General features: G+C 39.3%; 1 protein-coding gene across 5 annotated transcripts in view; it reads right to left on the bottom strand.

The window, feature by feature from the left end:
- HS6ST2 (heparan sulfate 6-O-sulfotransferase 2) overlaps nt 1-22117 on the bottom strand; it is a 322259-nt gene that overhangs the window by 82330 nt on the left and 217812 nt on the right. For 3 of the 5 annotated variants that reach the window (XM_005872822.2, XM_005872819.2, XM_005872821.2), the window contains exon 3: nt 15447-15479. The exons of the other annotated variants lie outside the window; for them this stretch is intronic. In XM_005872822.2, the coding sequence (XP_005872884.1) occupies nt 15447-15479 (33 nt within the window). The remainder of the gene's footprint in view (nt 1-15446; nt 15480-22117) is intronic. 5 annotated transcript variants of the gene reach the window in all.

The raw sequence follows: 22117 nt of genomic DNA on the forward strand, positions 1-22117 counted from the left end.
GAATCAGACTTCTTGGCAATCTTATTCCTGTGACATTTGAGTTAAGACCTGATTGAATTTAAGAGCCAAATTCTGCAAATATTAAGGGGAAAGCTTTCCAGGCATTGAAAGGAGCAAGTGCAAATGCCCTGAGGTAGCAGCAGGCCTGGTATATTTAAAGTAAGCAAATGAGACTGGTGTAATTAAAGAGTAATGAGCACAAGGCAGAACAATCCTATATAATAAAAGGCTAATATGCAAATCGACCAAATGGCGGAACGACCGGTGGCTATAATGTGCACTGACCACCAGGGGGCAGATTCTCAAAGCAGGAGCTGTCCCCTTGTGGTCAGTGCACTCCCACGGGGGGGCGCTGCTCAGCCAGAAGCCATGCTCACGGCTGGCGAGCGCAGCGGCAGTGGCGGGAGTGTCTTGCCTCCACAGCATTGCTAAGGATGTTAGACTGATGGCTTAGGCCTGTTCCCCTAAACCAGCAGTGGGACATCCCCCCAAGCGCTCCTGGATTGTGGGAGGGCACAGGCTGGGCTGATGGACCCCCCACACACACACACACACCAAGTGCATGAATTTCGTGCACTGGGCCTCTAGTAAAATATGATATTGGAAAAGAAACAGGAGCCAGACTGTGCAGGGGCTTGCAGGCCATGGGGAGGCCTCAGTCTTATATTCTTCATGAGATGGGGTGCCATTATAGGGTTTTGAATAGAGGAATGACAAGATCTGAACATTTTATCTTTTTAAAAAAAATTATACAGTGGGGCATTGACTTACGAGTTTAATTCGTTCCGTGACGGAGCTCGTAACTCAAATTACTCGTATGTCAAATCAACAGTGAACGAGTGAGACACGTGATGCTGGGCTGATGTTGTAGCATTCACTGTGACGTTCACTGCGCCAACTAGCGGTCAGGTATCTGAAGCTGGCGCGTAACCCGAATTTTAGCTCGCAACTCAAAGCAAAAAATCGGCCGACAAACGGCTCGTATCTCGAAAAAATCGTTAGTCGGGACACTCGTAAGTCAAGGCCCCACTGTGTGTGTGTGTGTGTGTGTGTGTGTGTGTGTGTGTGTATGTGTGTGTGTATATATATATTATTGCTTTCAGAGAGGAAGGTAGAGGAAGAGATAGATAGGAACCTCAGTGATGAGAGAGAATCATCAAGGATCAAGCCTGCAACCTGGGAAAGTGCCCTGACAGGGAATCTAACTGGTGACCTCTTGGTTCTTGGGGCAATGCTCAATCGCTGAGCCACACCCAGCTGGGCTGAATTAAACATTTTAAAAGGATCAGCAGCTTGGTTACTGAGTGGAGAACAGGCTATAGGGGACCAATGGTGGAAACAGGGGAACCAGCCAGAGGCCTTTTAAAGCAGCTCATGTAAGAAATGATGGTGGCTTGGACAAAGATAGACAAGGAGATGGGGGTGAGTGATGGTCAGATTCCAAATAGTTTAAGAAGGAAGAGTAGACAGAATTTGCTAATGGATTAGATGTGGCCTGGGAGAAGAACAGAAATGTGAAAGATATACTGAGAATTTTGGCCTGAGCAACTGAAAGGATAGAGTTCCCATTTACTGAGATGGGAAAGATTGTGAGAGGAATACATTTTGGGGAAAAGTCAGAAGTTTGTTGGGGGGCAGGTCAAGTTTGAGATATCAATTAAGCTCCTCAGTGAAGATATGGTGTGGGGTGTTGGGTATCCCAGTCTGAAGCCCAGGGGACAGTTCAGGTTGGAGATGCACATGGAAGGCAGGCTGGACCCCAGCCTTTCAGCATCCTCTCCAGGCAGGCTCCATATTATTTAGCCAACATCATCAGCAACTTGGTGTAAGAACAAGCTTGCCTGTAGTCAGCTTGGCCTCCTCACCTTCCTCACACCATCACACTTACCCTGGCCTTTGTCTCAGGACCCACTTGGCCACAAAAGTAGGGGTTCTAGTGATGGCAAACGCCACTTAACAAAGTAATATAGTGACAGGTGTGATATAGAATCTGTTATCCGAATGAACTATGCTGCACTGAGGAAACACATTTTTATGGAGTTACTTTTCATAGAACGTGTATTATTAACATCATAATGTGAAGAGCTGCATAAATTCAAAATGGCATCCTAGATGCCCCAGAAGTTTCCGGAGAAAACAATCTCAGTAAAATTCAACTGGAAGTCAACCTACTATAAGGCCATGCACACTCAAGCTCAACTCTTGGGCTATTATTTTGGAGGGAGATGGTAAATTGTAAGCAAAGCAAGAAAATCATAGTGTTTTGTTTCTTACTCAAATCAATGAAAGTGAAATAAAACAGATACTAAAACCTGTCTGAAGACTCATCTTTGTGTTGCACACAATTTGTCTACTAGGTAGCTCCTTACTAAAGTCATTCCTTGGCCGGGAGCTTGACAAGCACTAATTATCCTCATCAATTCCCAGACCCTGCAAACAAGATTCACACAAGTTTAAAAGTAGTAAAATTTGAAAGCCTAGAAAACATAGTATGCTCAAAAATACCCATAGAGCTTTAAAAACACAGACAGGTATCCAGACAGAATGTTAGGCTAAAAACAACAACAAACCCCTTTGAGTTTCCTTATGCACAAGTGGTAAGAGTAGCTACTCTCTACCGCTCTCTCAGAGAGGATGTTCGATTGGGGGAGCTGAGGTTACGGTCATAGGTACAAAGCCTGACATCTACTAGTAATTTCTCCTTCCATCTGGGCATCAGAGGCCATTAGAGATCCTCACACAAAACTCTTCTGAGCCTGAGGAGGAAAGAGAGATGGCCAAGACACTCAGAAAATGACTCAGCAGTGGCCCCTGGAAAGCTGCACCAGTGCCAGGCAAAGGAGAGGTACCAATTCCTCAGGTTACCATGGCAATAGCAAAAGTGATTAGATGATTTTCTGTGTCTGGCTGGTGCTCTTTATGATTCACGGTCCACTGGCCCACCATAATTTTGGTCTTCTCTCTTTTTATATTTTATTGATTTTCCACAGAGAGGAAGGGAGAGAGATAGAGAGAAACATCGATGAGAGAGAAACATCGATCAGCTGCCTCCTGCACATCCCCCACTGGGGATGTGCCCGCAACCCAAGTACATGCCCTTGACTGGAATTGAACCTGGGACCTTTCAGTCCGCAGGCCGACGCTCTATCCACTGAGCCAAACCGGTTTCGGCGGTCTTCTCTTTTTGATAAGCTAGCATATGCGTATATGTGGCTGATCCGTCCGTTTGCATGCCTACCCATCTGCCTGCCTTTTCATTTACCAAAAGGAGAGCTAGAGAGTTGGTAAGTTCTATAGAGGTGTCTTTTAGCACACCTCTTCTTTTTACAGTTGGAGAAACCGAGGCCCAGAGAAAGGTGACTTAACCAAGGTCTCACCATGAATTTAATAAGAGTTGGAATGTGATTCTTGGTTGTTTTCAATTCTTGGTCTCTGTCCCTCTCTGGCTCAGCCTCTTGCTACTTTGTCTTTCTTTCTTTATTTCTGCTCCTCTCAGTGTGTTCGTCTCCGTCTCTCTCACATACACAAGCTTTGGGAAATTAATCTTGGTTTGGTATGTGTCCTATTTTTTCATCATTTTTAAAAAATAAAATGATCACATCCCTATCACATAAATAGTTAGTCAAACCCCATTACTTTACTGCACTGCCTCAACTCCAAGCTTTGGTCATGTTTTGGTAATACCTCCTTTGGCTAAAAAGGTCAAACAGAGTATATTTATTATTCCACAGATGTTGCTTTCACCTGTGGGATTATTACAACTAGGAAATATCTCAAGGCTAGTTTCTTAAATTAATTTTTATGATACCTCGTCTACCCCCGAGTTGAACCTGACCTTCGAGTATTTGAAATAGTATTCGTATTTCCCCATGACAAATTGAGAATCCACTTTTAATTTGATCCATACTTTTCAATGTAACCTGTTGTAAAAGAAAGAATATTGCTTGCTTTCTCATTCCCAGTTTTTAAAAACAGCACTATAATCTGTTGCATATTATATACAAAATAGATTTCAACTTGAAAAGTCACAAAGAGAGAGAAAGAGAGAGAAAACTCTCTAGAGGTTTTACAAATCCTGTAGAATGTGACTTGCCACATTCTGTTTTCTTTGACTTTATGTGGGAAGGGAAATGAACATATCAGCTGTGATGGCTATTCTTTCCAGTTTGTTGTCTGTTTTAGATTATAAGCTCCCAGAAGACAGGACTCTTTTAATCCTCTGCTCAGTGCCTATTCAGTGCCTGATGTAAACAGGCAATGAATCTGTGCTTTTGGCTCAGATGCAGTTGCTGCCAGAAATAGGACTGTGTTGCAAAAAGAAAAGAAAATCAAGGCTGGCTCCACACAACAGGTCAGCTTAGAGTTATTCAGACCCAGTCTTGTTCTACATTTAAAGAGAAACTTTAGAATATTCCCTATAAAACCTCAATTTTGAAGCTGAATCTCACCATTCTACCTGCCTTTAAAAATGGAAAATAAATTTAATATGTATACATGTAAATCATACCAAGGCTGCAAAGAGATCTGAGGTAAAAAAAAAAATGAGTACCATATACCTGCTCCATCATTTTCTATAGCAACTTACAGAATAAATCCCTCAGTAGCTTTTAACCAAACAACCTCAACCTCCTGCAGAATCTTGTGGTACAAACTGTGTAGTATAAGCATGCGCCCTATTCCATCACAACATTTATTCATCTCCCTAATTAGACTGTGAGTACCATAAAGGCAGGATCTCTCACTGATTCACATCTGTCTCCCCAGTGCCTGGCACAGTATCTGGCAGAGCAGTTGCTCAAGTACATACCCATTGAGCAGATCAATGCCTCTCAAAGCAGGGAGCTAAAATCACACTAAATGCAATGAAACAGCAATCATTGGCTTCCACCCATTTTACAAAAACATCTTTGTTTTAATAGCTCTCCTTTACTGGAGGCATAATCAACATTTCTAGAACATATGGAATCACTAAAGGGAAGTTGTAGAAACCACTTAAGTTAGCACACGAAAAAGCACACCACGTGTTCTCAGTTCTCCTATCATGGCTTCCTTTGTTCGTTCATCTCCATCTTAGCATTGTTACTTTTAAATATTTTCACTTTTCATAGACTCGAATTGATTATATCTAATCAATTATATCAATTATTGATTATATCTAATCAATAATGATAATGATTATTATCATTCTACAGATTAATCTTCTACAAAATAGCCTAAAGAAAAATTCACTATATTTGGGCTAATAAAATTAAGACTAAATTATAAGCTTTCATTATCAAATTTCACGTATTACAACTATATTATATAGTTTGGAATATCTCTAAATGTTCATTTTATATCCCACTCCCAATCTTATGGTAATTTTTACCAACATAATAGTTAAGGTACATTCGTCAATAATGACAGGGTTTGACCAAAATTAAAAGGAGGCAGGGAAATAGAGACAGTACTATTAGTAGCTACAGATGCCTAAATGATCATTGAAGGAGAACGCCCATTGCTTAAGTTCTTTAATTGCATTTAAAAGCATAGAAGTACTCATTACTACTCAGCATAGAACGTATTTTTATTGGCACTCAAAAATATTACATTAATTACATATAACCTTCATTTGGGGTCAAAACTATTATCAATCAATTTGATCTTCTACTATAATTATGAGACCTGTCTCCATATCATTTGATGCTTCCAAAAATCATTTACACCTATAAACAATAAGTTCATTGTCCCCACTGAGTTCTTTGCAAGGTCACACATTTCTAATCTAGCACTCTGATTATTTCTTTCATAACAACTATCCAAATCTGAGCATGCTTTATTGACTTGCTTTGGATGATCTATAACCAACACTGGAATGTAAGCTCCCCGAGAGCAGAAACGTTACCTGTCTTATCCAATTGTCAAATCCCTAGCACTAAGAACAGTCCCGGGTAATGGCAGGTGCTTAATAAATACTTCTGTAATGATTGAATGAATTACTCAATTAATAGTAAGTCTCTGATCACAGTACTGGAGAATACAAAGTTGGAGGTTCCCTCCTGGTTTCCCCAAATCTACTGAAAGCCATCACCTGTTTCCTCCACTCTCAGTATGATTCAGTGCCAAATGACCTGTTATGTTGAAGGGTAAAAGAAGACGTGAAGATTAATACCTATTGCCAAGATGGGAAATATCTCCTCCATGAGAAGGGGAAATTAGAGATCTTGTGCTTGAGACTGTAGGACAGAAGGCTGAGAAAGAGGACCATCCCCTAATTATCTTGCTTTCATTTTGCACTCAGATTAGAAATGCAGTGCTTGGTACTCGCATTAAACTACATCGTTCATGTGCATTGAATTTTTTTTGCATTGAATTTAAAATCAACCTCAAGAGTATTATTTTATTTATAAATAGTTTACTAAATATTTATACTAAAGGAGACACTGAAGGTGCTTACTAGTATATAGAAAGGAATAAATGAGGCTTCTAGAAGTTTCCTCGTGGATGGCTTTACATGAGATTTTATGATCACTCAGTATTAAATCACATGACTCTTTAATGATATAACATTGCACAGTTTTCAGAGAAAATTCCTCAGAAAGCTCCCAATATCCATCCCATCTCATTTTATTTTCTCATAAAAATACCAGCATTTATGACTAATTTTGAGGCTCTGTCACTTTATTGCACCGCCTATGAATTTCCGAAAACCCTCAGTGTTTCCTACATAACTAGAAATTAATTCTCATTAATTAGTCAAGAAAGATTATTTAAGCAAAAGAGTATCACAGTGACACTTCCCCCTGTGTAGATTCAGAGGTAGGCTATTGACTAAAAGGTATATGTGAGTCAGAAAATGGCTCTTGCCTAAAGCATCACATAATGTTCATTTCTTCCCTGTAGCTTTTGTTTCCTCTCATGCAAACAAGGTGTAATGGGCTTAAGCTCTATATTATATCTCATGCATCATCCATGACATTGTCAAATCAATTCATATGAAAAAATGGGAGAAAGCGTACTCTCAGGCTCCTTATGTGCATTTACATTTTAATATAGGAACAATCAGTAAAGGCCATTGAAAGGCTCATTTATGCTAGTTTACGATAACTCTGACATTCCAGGGTGCACAGGAGCAGCCTTCTTTTAGGGCTCCTGATAAATGAATAAGAGCTCCCAGAGAAGAGAAGGTAAACTGTACCCTGTGGCGAGCAGAAATCAAGCCTGAAATTGTAGAAGCCGTGAGAAAAAATACCAATGTGCCAACAAATGCCATTTACACATGGTTTCTAGCATACTCATGGCCAAAATTATGAAAGCTGAAAAGTTTTCAAAACACGTATGGCCTTGATGAAGCTCCTTTATAATTCCAGTGTCTGTCTGACAAGGCGATGCTGAGCTGTCTGGAAAATCGATGGAGCAAATTGGACGGTAAGCCAATGAAATTGAAGGGACAGGAAGCCCTATGGTGCCACAGTGACAGTCATTTTTTTCCTAGGTGTAATTTTAGGATTTCAAAGCAGAGCTATTTGCCAAATAGGAAATATTTCAACTCTGGAAGGGGAACTGAAATAATCTAGTAATTTCTAACTTTGAAATAGTATTCTCCATTTTACATGCACATAAGATCTCCTGTGATATATAGTTGTACTACAAATACCGTGGACAAGACAATGAGACCAAACTAATGGAAAACATTGTAGACAAAAACCATCTAGAATAGCGAAATAGAAAGATAAAACAGAGGCAACAAATATACCAGGAAAAGGATTCAAAGTACTGAGAAACCAAAATAAAAGACATTTAAATATTTTGATGGAGAATGGGCTATAGCTGTAATTAAGAGTGAGCTTTAAAGAGATGATATATACATTTAACTGTGGCTCTCCAGTCTATAGCCACAATCCTCCCTTTCTCCATTCATTTCAATGGAATCTTGCATTTTGGGCTTTATTTTCAATCCAGACACTCCTCTGTGTAACCTTGTACTATCTATCATCTGGCCCCAAACCCTTCAAAACAAAATGCACTTTATCTATTCCTAAAAGATTTGGCCCACCTTCATTGATAAAGTTCCTTGAGAACAATGAATCACAAGTGCTGTGAACAGAAGTAGTAGCAAGAAATAAACAGCAAAAGCAGCAAACAAGCCATCAAGCAAAAAAAATACCAACTAGCATAGGTAATTACAAATCAAGGCACTGAACAACATGCAGTTGACCTGGGTTCTTGCCTCAAGTCTGCCACTAACTACTTGTGTTTATTGGTCTTTGTGGGTATCTGTCTCTTCACCTGCACAATATCATGGCCTTTTCAATTAGATCCATACAGGAACTCCCTGGGCTGTCTCCCTCACCTCTTTCCCACTCGTTGTCTAAGGCAAAATTCTGTGACTGTACATCAGACATGCACTTTCCAGAATTTCCAAACTCTCTTGGGTTCTCTCCTCCTTCAGATTTCCTTACCACAGAATCACGCCCAGGTTATCTCTGGATTTGTAAAAGTTTGCATTCTTAAAATCTAGGCATGTGGCTGACTCTTTTTCTTAGAACATGGTAAAGTATCTGACTAATAAGTGGAATAGTGGAAACAAAGAAGGGAGTCACCAGAGGTACTTTGAATGTTGGTAAATTTCTACCTGTTCCACTTTATCCAAGCCCACACTTCCTCCTGCTTCCCCATCTTCTTCCACAGATCCCAGTGCAGCAGATGTAGGAAGGGGTGGGGAAGTTAGGGAAGGCAAGCTTTCTGACTCCTACTTTAGGTCCTAACTGGGCTTTGGTTAGGTGCTGAGGAAGACTGTCATTTTGAAGCCAACTTATAATAACGTCCTTTGTTTTAGTGGTATTTGGTTCTTTTTGAAGATTTCCTGCAGGCAAGCTGAAAAGACAGTGAACTTTCAGATGTTCATATATAAGAAGCTGACAATTGCATCTGTGGTGGTAAATTGTTGCCCTAGCTGGTGGAGGTTAGAACAAGAAGCAATGTTTTAACTTCTTGTGACATTTACAAGAATTGGAAAACTGGCTTTTGCCGGAAAACTTATGCTTAATCTAAGCAGCTCTGAATCACTGGAAAATGTTCCTACATCACCACTTTATAAAATTAAACAGAACGTTGGAAAGAAATCTTGGCCCATGACTCTGAAAACAACAAATTGTACCACATTAGAGCTAGAAAGAACCTTAGGGAGCCTCTACTTGGAACTCTGGTTTTAGAGATGAAGAAACTAGAGATAAAGAAACAGTCTGAGAGAGAGGAAGTGGCACATCTCAGCTCCTACAGCTTATTCGTAGCAGTGGTGTCTGGGACCAGGTCTTCTGACTCCCAGCCCAGAGCTCTTCCCTCTCCAGAAGCAGACAAAACTAAATGCCACCACAATTGCTAACTTTTTATGCTTTGGTTTTTTCTTAACAGGTAGTTTGCCTTGAGTAGCAAAAATGCTTTGAATAATCAACTAAAATATCCCTAAGGAATAAGTAGGCCCATTTACATTCTATCACAGGGAAGAAGATGAACTTGACAAATTCTAATGGTGACAAGGACAAGAAAAGTGTGGAACAGAAGTCTAATAAGGAGGGTGTGTTGGGTTATACTTCAGGACTAGCTAATGAAAGGTGATCCTAATTAAAGCATGACCAGAAGTAGCAAAATGGGAATTGCTATCAAGTCCAAGAATGTATAAAAAGAGGAAACCAAAGGGCCTAGACAAATTGTTAGTAAAGTCTGTACCAAACTAAAAAAAAAAAAAAAAGCAAAATCTACCTTATCACTTCCCACCCTCTCAGGTTAGCTTGTTCATTTACTTGTATACTTGTTTATGTTCCATTTCCCTACAACGTGCACGTGTGCACACACACACACCCTTTAGAAAACAGAAGAACCATACCTTGTCTGTCTTATTGTCCCCAGTGTAGAACAGTGCCTGAAAAGTCCTAAGTGCTCAGTGGATACATAGTGAATAAATTTGAGAAAGGTAAAACAAGTTAGACTATGGTTAATACAAATCATGAGAATAAAGACATCCAAGATTATAAATTCAAGGATGTTTTTATTATTCTTATTTCCTGTCGGAATAAGAGAAATATATCAATGTCTCAGTTCGTTTAGGACAAAAAAAATATGAGAGCTTTAGTTCCTTGAAGATCCTCAAGGGGGTGCTGGAATACTGGAAGAGGGTGTGCCATCTACATATCCACAGCAAGAGCTCTGGTGCATCAGGGTATGTTTTCAGGATTACAAATGCAATGAGGGATCTTTACAACCTGAGAGTGACCATGAAAGATACTTTGAAATTGACAATTGGGTCTAAGAACACTTGGATTTAGGAGTTGCCATCAAAGAGCCATGCTAAATTTCTAAAGAGGAGGCTGGGGTGCATCAATGAAGGCTAGAAACTCACCCTGACTTACTAACTAGGCCATTGCATTTTGTAGGGTAAGATGGCCTCAGAATACTTCATAGGGAAGGGACTCAACTGGAAAGGATTTACTTAATTTTTGGAAGGTGGGAAATGGGGTCACCCATCTTCAAAAAGAATATTGTTCCCTGTGCTAAAGCTGTAAGCTAGGTCTATAGTTTCCACACGAATAGCTTATTCACAAAGAATTCTCCTAACAATACTATACACATTAACCAAAATTTGCTTATCCCTTTGCTCTAATTAAGTTTCAGGGTTAGACAATCATTCTTAGTCTGGTGGGAAACACTGAGTGCCAGCTAGAAATGTACAGTACCAAAGTAATTCAATGTTTACTAAATTTAAAGGAAGCAATCAATTTCTAATTCGAATTTATGCACATTCTTTTCCCACTTTAACACTGTCTTATTTCCTCTAAGTTCTTCTTTGGTCATTAAGATTGTCAGCAAGGTTATAGTTATTGAACAATTTGTCACATGCTGCAGGTATTTCTAGACCAAATTCAATTATCAACGTACCTATATATAACTAAAGAAAAATATATAAGACACTTATAGACAAAGACATTATATGTTCTTCATTTACAGCCCATTGCGCCAGAGAGAGGGGTTCCTAGTAGGCATTCAGTAAGTATTTGCAGAATGAATGAAAGAAAAAATATCTATCTACCCTCTGAATTATTTTCACACATTCAAACTCTCAGGCATAGCTCTCCCAGTATGTGTGTACGTGTCTATGCATGCATGTGCTCTCAAAATTCCCATATGCTCATCTTTCAGGTTGAATATATCCTTCCTCTTGGCAGGTGTATCTGTATTACAAAACACTGAAACAAGATTAACCACACAAATTGTCCCAGGAAAGTTAATTTTAATTAACATTTTCCTGAAACTCGCCAGCCTTCCAGCACCTAAAAACTGAACTCAATTTTCGTTAGGAAAGCTGTCTCCTCCTTCTTAGAAAACACACACCTTTTAAAGTTTCAAGTGCCAATTTATGTCTCCAGTTCATAATAACATAAATTCACAGTGTACTTGTGATGCTTTCCCTGGAAAGCTCATTTGAAATCACTTGCTTAATTGAAACTACTTTTACTTCTGCTCGGACTAACGCCCAGCACTTCTTCTTTGTTTTCAACTCTGAGCACTACTTAAAGCTACATTCCCCCATCTGCATTCCTGACACAGGATGACAAAAACCAGACTACAATTCAGTCTCCTCAGATATCCTGCCCTGGAGATGCTCAGCAGGCAATTGGAAATTGGAGTTAGCCTGGAGCTCCGGAATGAGTTAAGAATTGAAGAGGTCAATTTGGGAATCACTCGTGTAGAGGTGAAAGGTGAAGCTATGTGAGGAGATGAAATTACCCAGAATGAGAACATAGCAAGAGAAGAGAAGCAGATCAATGACAGAACCTTGGGAATTGCTCCATTTAAACAGTGAGGGGGAGGGAGAGGCTGTGTGTGTGTGTGTGTGTGTGTGTGTGTGTGTGTGTAAAAGAGACTCCGACAAAACAAACTTAAGTGTCGAGTAGAAGACAGGAGGTGAACCAAGATAAATTATTAATGCTTTCAAGTAAGAGAAAAAGTGAAGAAGTGCAAGAACCTCCAAAAGGTTCAAGAAGATTGAAGCCAGAGAAGAAGCCATTAGATTTTAAAACATGGTGGTCACACATGACTTCTGGGAAAACAGTCTTCCCAATGTCATTCTTATGGACTCATAGAGTGTCCATATGTTTATGTGTACATGTATATATGCATGTACTCTGAAGCACCATAAGAATAAATATTAGTATTGAATGAGACTGGTCCTGGGTGTACCAGATAATGGCAGTAATAACCACTACTATTTATTGCCTGTTTACTATGTGCCAAAACAGTGCTAAGTACACGATATCCCTGATCTCAATTTAATCTTTGCACAACTCTTTAAGGTGGCTACACTTTACATGTGAAGAAACTTGAAAATCCACAGAAGTTAAGTAAATTACTCAAGGTCACAGTGCTACAAAGTGGCAGCACCAAGATAGAACAAAAGCCCATACTTTCAGTCACTCAAGTAACATTTCCACTGGGTGGATGTTAGCTAGGTAATCTATGCATAAAGGGAAAATAACTAATATTGGTTGTCTCAAATTGTCAAGTGTTTTGCATAGGATATCTCCACATGTATACCATCAATATTATGGCTATGTTTAGGTAAACTTCATGAAGTCATATTTTAAGAAATCTGATTCAGGTGTTTGAAAAATACTAGTAAATCGAAGCTATATGATCCCAAAACAACCAGTTATAATTCAAATGTATTTACTATAATTGTTCCCAATGGTTTGAAAGGTTAAAAAAAAACATAAGTGTGGTGTCATTAATTTGGTGGTTGTTACTGATATTCAAATTACTGATAATCAAACTCATCTCAAAAATGAGGGGATTAGACAGGATGATCTTAAACGTTTCTAGCCTTGACTTTTTATGACTCTCATATGAAGGTTTAATTTTAAAGATATAGAATACAAAGTAGAATGTAAATGCAGCAGCAGAACTGGTTGGTATGTCAGCATCCTTTTATTCCCTAGATTTATAGAGGCCTACAGTTAAAATGTTATAAAAACTAGATTTTGACTGTTCAAGATATTGATTGATAACTTAAACAGAAGTTTGGAAACTCCATCACAAAATTATACACTGAAAATTCAGCCAAATAATTTGCTTACAACTAACTGCAGACCTTATGGCACAGCAGGTTATAGAAAAAAAGAGAGAGCAACAAAAACTCTGGCAATTAATTTTTTGCCAGCTACAGAAAAAACAACACAAGGCTCTCTTTCAAACAATTAGTATCACTGTTAATTTTGCATGTATGTAGCAATAACAAGGCATTTGGGATGGCTTCCACTGATTGTTCCCTTCTCTCTTTGGATTACAAAATCCATTCAGACAACTAAATTACAGCAAGTATTTATGCAAATTTTAATTATGAGGCAGAGATCATCATAATCCTGTATATTTATAAAAGTGCATGACCAATGGGGATTACCAAATGAGTTGTTACTTTCTTATTTTACTAGTGGTTGAAAATGTGCTAGCCTTGGAGAGTTTTCATACACCATTCAGTCCACCAGAATTAAAAATGGCCCCATCGACATTTACCAAAGCCATTTCTTTTCCATTGCATTGGTACTTCTCTCTTCCTTTCTCACAAACAAAGACCAGATATAAATTGCTCTGATAATAACATCTGGTCAAATCAATCAGCATGATAATAAAAATAGAGTATGTCAAGATTTTCTCTGTTATATAGTAAAACAGTTGTAGAGAGATGGTTGTATCATGCAGAAAATTTTAAAGCAAAAATAAAACTAAATTCTTAACATGTCCCCCATGAAAGCAATTTTTGAGATAACAGTCTCTATGTTATTGACCATTATCTTAATGATCATCCACTCTGTTTTATTTTACAAATGAGGAAATCAAGGCTCACAGCAGAGATGAGACTTAAGCAAAATCACTCTACTAGTTACTAGCAGAACATAGTACTCTTGCCACCATGATATATCCAATCTATGATCTTTAAACACATTCCCATACTAATATTGTGTTACTAAGTGTCTGTGTGTCTATATCATTTGCCTCAATGAATTATAGTCTGACTATAGAATTAAACACTGAATTTACTAATCTCAGCTATGAAATAAACCAACTGATGCCCTTGTAGGAATATGGAAGCCCAGCTACTGAAAGCTAAATTGGACATCTAATAAATGGTCCATCTATTCTATTTGAATGAGAGTCTGCCCTAGTGGAGGAATCCCAAGGCTCCAACCTTTGCTCTTGCTTACATTTATTGGGCCAGGGAGCATAGGATGAAATGTAGGTGGGTAGGAAGAGAAAGGAGAGATCCTGGTAAATATTTCTGGAGCCAATAAGCCTACAATAGGCCAAATAGAGTACTGGTGAACATCATGATCTTAGAAAACAATGTGCCAAGCAACTACAGCACACATTTACAAAATGGCTTATGATTCTCACAGCCTCTTCAGCACTAGAGGTGATATGATTGTATAACTTGTGGCACACAGTTGATGTCTACAAAGGCACTAACGTGGAGCATTCTCAATACCCCACCACCCTCACAGTTAGGAACTTCCCTGTGTTTAATTAGATCTGCTCTGCTGCAGAGCTCATGTCATAAAGGTCTCTGGACTATGGGATTACTCTACCTGCAAGTCTGCATACAGGGTGGGGCAAAGTAGGTTTACAGATATGAGTACGCAAAATACTGTTACTCTTGTATTATTATTTATTTTTATTATTTTTTATATTTTATTGATTTCACAGAGGAAGAGAGGAGAGAGAGAGATTAGAAACATCAATGATGAGAGAGAATCACTGATCGGTTGTTTCATGCATGCCCCCTACTGGGGATCCAGTCCGAAACCGGGGCATGTACCCTAATTGGGAATTGAATAATGACCTCCTGGTTCAAAGGTTGATGCTATGAACAGTCAGACAGGTATACTTATTTATTAATTATTGTATCATTTTCCATATGAACAACTGTAAACCTACTTTTGCCCAACCCTGTACTTACATACTTTAAAAGCCCTGATATTTTCAAATAATTGATTTTCCTTCAATAAAAATCTAACCTAGTTAGTCCCTAAATCACCATCCAGCCTAGCAACAGGCAGGCGTGCCTGAGCACTGTGAAAAAGATAATGTTGGTGGGTGGTGGGGCCTTCACAAAACACTCCACAGCGTCATCCTATTTCGACGAAAAGAAAAAAAGAGCTAATGACCTACTGCCCAACTGTCTGGGGTGCTGGCCCTAAACATTCATCCACTCTGAACTAGTTCTACATGCCTAAGACTACTACATACATGACTGGGTAGTTTCAGCTGTTTTAAGCTAAAAGAAATAGTCCTGAAAAGAATTTGTCTCAAGCTCATAACCTACTTATTATATTGAAATTGAAATAATAAGCAACTGCAAAATCTATTTAGTCTAGCTTACTTGGGTTCAGTTAAACTAAAAATGCATTGTCACTTACCTCGTTGCATCTAGAATCTGAAAAATCCTCCACCTGTTAAAGGAACAGTGAAACCAGGTACTAGCAAGAGCTTGGTAAGAAAGAAGTTAAAATAGTAAGTTTTCCAGTTTGCTTTGATAGCATGTTTTTTTCAGCTTTCAAACACACAAGGAACCAGTTCATGGATGGCTCCTTTACCTTGGTCCTCATTTAGCTCTTCTCAAATAGTGGGGGAATTATGAATCAGAGTGCTAAAATGGTGAGCCCTAAGAGTCAGACCGATGGAACTTTATGGACTGAGAATGACAGATCTACCACTCAATCATGCTAATTCCATTCCCTTTCACAAAAGCGATGGCCATCTAAGCAAAACACAGAAGTCAATAAACCAAAAACCAAACCAAATGCTATGGTATCACTAACATGGAAATGCATGATTGAAAGGACCCTGTAGGAATTGGTAGTAATTTTTCATATAATCGGGAATATATAAAACACAAATAACAAAGGAAAAGAATAAAAAGAATGATTAAACTTTGCTGATGTTCTCCACAAAATGATGAAATTCCAAGCACACAGTAAGTGATCCATAAAGCATTACTCTAATCCTTTCTACCCAAACACAAGACATCCATCAAAGTAAGCAATGTGTCTCTCCATAAAAAAAAATCTCAGCTGTTTTCATAATATGTCTTAATAGTCACAAAACACTAATTCTACTATGTATATTATTGATATTAGCAGGGATTGTGAAGTTGTGCATGGGTCAATTGCTAGTTTGAGGGTTCAAATGGGCTCAGTTAGCTTTTGTATTATATTTAGCAAGGGATAATATAATATGATAACACTTTTGTACTCAAAACGAGTGACATGGCCTATACATTTTCTTGAGAGAATAGTTTCTTTGCATTAAATTTGTCTGGAGGCTTTAGAAGTGAGGTAAGAGAGACTTTTAATAGCATTACTAGCAGCAGAGCCTTGCATCGTCATTTGAGAAGCAATAGAAGACTTTTATTATCAGTCCCCACTGTGGCTCAGCCTTATTTTTCCTGGTTCTGTGAGTTGGTAAGAAGGCCACAGAAGCAAGTATTATGAAAAATTAAAGTGTTGGTGACCGCTGACGCCAGATAATCCCCCCATTAGCTGACTTACCATCCAGGGCCTTATGTGCTCTTCTTCTATTCCAAACAGGAGAAAGAAGTAATCAAAAGTTTGTGGTGTTTTGGGTTTTTTTTTATCTACCCCATGACTTAGTTTCCCTACACAGTGAAGAGAGGCTAATACCCCTTCCACTACACTCAGCTTCAGGAACAACAACAAAATAACATAATTTGGAGTAAAAAAATGCAAAACAAAAATAAAAAAAGATGAAGCTCTGTGTTGATTCTTAGTACTATAAAATTCCAAAGTCACATACATAGCACTTTCTAAAAACTGTAATTTTAATTATGCTGCACTAACAGAAATCTTCAAATAATATAAATATGTGCAGAATTGATTTACACAGGGACCAGACAAAATTTAACGTTAATCAGGAGGAACTATTGTATCTTGAGATTATTTTTTAATTTATATGTATACTTCTCAGCTGTCTATTAAAGTTTGTTCAGTGACAGCACTGAGACTTTTAGAAGTTCATCGCCTTACCTGGGAGTCCAGGTTGTCCAGGCAGAGTATTCAGTGGTGATACAGGAAGATGTTACAGGTGCATCAATCGAAAGGGCAGGCAGGCATCGGAAGTGAATCAAAGACCATGGATGAAAAGTAAAAAAGGAGAGACATACTGATTAGAATAAATGAATTAACTTTATGAACTCATTTTATAAACACACACACCACAGACACACACACACACACTTTAGGAAGGATCTTAAATGGAATCTTTTAAAAAGACCCTTTAATAAAAAGAAATGACAGTTATGTAATGTGATAGGGGTGCTAAATAGCACTGCAATGGCAATCATATTTAAATGTATGAATGTATCAAATTAACACATTGTACACCTTAAATTTATAGTTATACATCATATGTATTCAACAAAAATCACCCCATAAAAATATTGATTATTTATTATGCAGCAGGCATTATTAGAGATACTGAGGGTGTAGCAGTAAATAGAACAGACACAAATCCCTGCCTTCACAGAATTTACAATCCTATGGAAGCTTTTTTAGGCCATCTGATTGGAAAAGAGTGCCACAGAAATATACTATATGTTATTAATGCTCAGAAAGATTTTTTCCCCATTTTATTTACAGTGGGGCCTTGACTTACGAGTGTCCCGACTAAAGAGTTTTTTGAGATACGAGCCGTCTCTCGGCCGATTTTTTGCTTTGAGTTGCAAGCTAAAATTCGGGTTGCGAGCCAGCTTCAGATACCCCACCACTAGTTGGAGAAGCCACAACATCAGCCCAGCATCACGTGTCTCACTCGTTCACTTTTTGATTTGACATACGAGTAATTTGAGTTACGAGCTCCGTCATGGAACGAATTAAACTCGTAAGTCAAGGCCCCACTGTATGTCTCTATTTATATATGGAGTACATATCCAATGGCGTAAGATTCAACATTTGTGCCCTAGCTGGTTTGGCTCAATGGATAGAGCGTCAGCCTGCAGACTGAAGGGTCCCAGGTTCGATTCCAGCCAAAGGCACATGCCTGGATTGCGGGCTTGATCCCCACGAGGGGGCGTGCAGAAGGCAGCCCATCAATGATTCTCTCTCATCATTGATGTTTCTATCTCTCTCTCCCTCTCCCTTCCTCTCTAAAATCAATTAAAAAAAGATTCAACATTTGTATTACAAATAATTCTTTTTCTAATTGAAATGGACATTATTTCTATTCATGATTTTTCCTTGTGGACACCCCCCACCCCCATGGCTATAAGTCAGATTTCTTTTTAACTGGACCATTTGTTGTCCATAGGACTCCACGTACGTGCACCTTGAAATTCTGTAAGAACGAGAAGTCCCTCAATGGCAGCTTTGTAATACTGAAGTCCCACATCCTGGCAGAATATTTCTCATAGTAGTGCTCTGTAACTGTTATCCCAGTGACACTCTGAGATTGCATTCATCACCCGTCAGCAAGCCATATATTGGGGAAGCAACAGCAATTGGCGGACAAAAGGAGCTGGCGCTCAAGCCCATTATACAGACACTGTCTGAAGAAGAAACAGTTAAGTGTAACCTTCCTGTGGGCCCGACTTTGAGAAGATGACAAATATTCCTCAATTGACAGCTCCTGCATAGTGTCAAATTAGCATGGAAAGGAAAAGGTGTAAATGAAGAGAACACATATACATCATTGAAAAAATGGGAATTGGGGGAGACTTGGGAGCCTAAACATGAGGAGTCATGCAAACCAGAAACCTCAAACAATGACACCTATCCCTGGCATTTATGTTCTCCGTGCAGGTTAGAGCTTCAGAAAGACAAATGAAGCTACCTATTCACTCTTATATTAAAGGTCCAAATCAAGATCTAGGGAAAACAGGATGATGTAAAAATCTGAGAGTCCCTGCCTAAAAAATCAGAATCCATGGTTTCTATTCATGGTTTTACCAATGACTCATTTGATCTCGGGCAAATTTCCTTCTCCATTCTCTCAGGGAGCCATATGAAATGAGGGATTTCTAAAAATCCTCCAGTTCCAATATTTTGTAATTCTCTAATAGCTTTATCTTTTATTTTGGTGCCAAGTTAGTGAAAAGTACAGCCATCTCTAGTCATTTTCTCAGTAAAACATGCCATTAGAAGTTCAGAGAGCTCAGAGCCTAACATTCTGAGCTTATGAGTAAATAAGAACATGGCCAAAACAATAATCACCAAGTTGAAATGTAGCCAATCATCATTCTGTCCAGGGCAACAGCTTTGTTTATTTGAAATATAGAGTGGCTGGTTCTTTAGTATGGAAAAGGTACACAAGGAAACTTAACTGAGAATACTGTAACAAGAAAAATCTAATCGATCAACAATTGTTGCCCCGCCCCCATTTTTCTTTCTGCTCATGCAGCTTCTTCATCTGCCAGGAGCCTGCCATGTTGGTGATTGCTGTCAATCAGCAGAGACCTCCATAGCTACACACTCCCAGATAAAGGCTACATACCCTCTCAGATTTTGCAAAGGGTGGCTAAAAACACAACAAAACAAAAAAACACCCACAAACACTGTTTTGATCTGATTGCAAATCTTTGGTAGATAATAATACATCTGTGGGAGTCAATTACCTATAGTGTTTCAGAGTTGCCAAGCAATTGGCTCATTCATCTTCTCAGGTTTCTGACACTAAGTTGGTTTGATCACCCTCTACCCAACTCCCACACTCTGAGTTACCCTTGATTGCCCACCCTCTCCCCACTTAGGATGCTTTCCACCCTCGTCATTGTCTGACTTACTATACTGCTGCTTAATTACCTGCACCACCTTTTGAATCTCAGGTCATATCCTCTTTTGGTCTCTGAAGGCAAATACGGGATATCCTATTGAAAAAACTTACTCTGCGTGTTAAATCTGCTCCCCTAAATGCTAAGGGGTTTCATGCCTACAAAGTCCCGGGCAAAAGATTGTTGTTCAAATTGGAGGGGGGTGGGGTGGAAAGGCCAGACTAAAGACTAGATGATTCTTAAGCCCCAGGAAAAATTGCTACTTGCAAAGTGTTAAAATGCTTGGCCTCTGCTTTTTGCTCACATGCAAGCCTGAGAGGTGGTATGGGTCCATGGAATAAGCCCGGAGGTCACACAGATTGGCTTCTAGTTCAGGCTCTTTAACTTACTGTGTGGCACTGCTCAGGTCCCATAACCTCTCAACCTTGATTTCCTCAGCTACAAATTGGGAACAAGTATAGGACCTATGCCAGTAATGATATTCAACATATTTAACAACCAATATGGCATGGGCACCGACCAGTGAGAACAGAAGCCTGCTCAATCAGAAGGGAAACCAAATGTAAACAACCTATCTAGACATGCCAATGTGTGCTTCACAAGGTGGTTGTGAGGGTTCGATGAGATCATGCACAGAAAACCTGTAGCCGACTACCAGGTCCAAGGTCAGGCTCAATAACTTTTATGCATAATTATTTTGTTTAATCCTCACTTGAGGGCATGTTTTCATTGGAGAGAGAGAGAGAGAGAGAGAGAGATGGGTTGCCTCCCGTACAAGCCTTGACTGGGGATCGAACCTTCAAATTAGGTATGTGCCCTGACTGGAATTGAACCTGAAAACTTGGAGCACAGGACGATGCTCCAACCAACTGAGCTATCTGGCCAGGACATAACCATAATTATTTTTATCTAGGGAAGAAGATGAGTAAAAGAATTGTCCATAAGTATAGTGAATCTATTGCAGGCCTAGGTCAGGGCTCACAAACCCCTGTTGCTGAGACATTGTCCTACTCTGGGAACAGAACCAGCTTTGTAAAGCCAGTAGTCAGAGATACTTACATAGAAAAGATCACGCTGAAAGCATCCACATTTATTGATATGGGGAGGGGTGTCTCTCAACATCTATGTTCTACTACTTGGTCTGCTTTCTTCCTTGTATTATGCTAAGCCTGCCAGAAATGATGCATACTCTGAGACAGGGAGCTTCTCATGGTCTGCCTGAGAAACTGAAATCCACAACATCCTTTCCAGCTTTTATTCTATGAGTATTCATTTTAATCCCCATTGATACAACTGTGAGGTCTCCTAAGTTCGTCTTGACTGCTCCTCTCAAAGTTCCCCCTTTCCTTAAGATACTAAATCTGGCTTCCAGACCCATTCTTCTGGCCTACTTTCCCTGCCAGGTGACAAGAATTTTCCATTCTATCTTGTCTTTGGGCAAGAGCTGAGACTACAGAGTCTTGACCCTCTAATGGTTAAATATCCAGTCCTATGGCATTTAGAGGCGACATATTTGACTATGGATTTGCTTCCACATCTCTCCATCTACACCACCTAAATACAATATTATATACAATATACAATATATAACACAGAGCTATTTTAGCTATATCAAAACCATTTGGCTAATAGCTACTGGTTTCTTGTTCCCTAGAATTACTGTGTTTGGGGAAAGACAAATGCAACACAAGGTAAGAGAAAGGGGCCTGGACTAGAGGTCAAAAGACTGAGGTCCTCCTGCCAACTCTGCTGTGTGATGTTGGGCAGGCCTATTCTCCAATGGGGAAGATGGCACTCAATTTCCTTAGCCACATGGTCAGGTTGTTTGACCTTTGCTTTCCCAAAGGTGCCTGTTTATTTAATGTTCTAAGACTTTGTACGAATTTGACTCAGTCAGGAACATTTCCTATGAAATGTAGCCTGGATCCTTACAAAGTGAGGCCTAGAGAAATGCGTTTGCATTGCTGCTCTAAGAGATTTTGGGGCCAAAGGCAGAATAGACAAGTTTGTCTTCAGTGGCCCACTCTTCCAATTAGAGATTTAGTCCCCACACTGGCTCCTCAGGGAACTGCACATGGGCACACCTGAGTCATTCTGGCCAGTGCACAGAATGAAAAACCGGAGTCACAACTGATACTGAAAATTCTTTCTGCAGTCATCAACCACAGACTCTGAGTGGCTGGGAGATGTGTTCTTTTAGAGACAATTAATTAGCGCTGCGCAACCCTTTCCTGACCCTGAGACCCTAGGGGGGCAAAGATGTGCCACAGATCACTGAATGCCATCAGTGGCAGGACAACACACTAC

Source organism: Myotis brandtii, unplaced genomic scaffold (assembly GCF_000412655.1).
Source record: "Myotis brandtii unplaced genomic scaffold, ASM41265v1 scaffold393, whole genome shotgun sequence".
Lineage (NCBI taxonomy): Eukaryota > Metazoa > Chordata > Mammalia > Chiroptera > Vespertilionidae > Myotis > Myotis brandtii.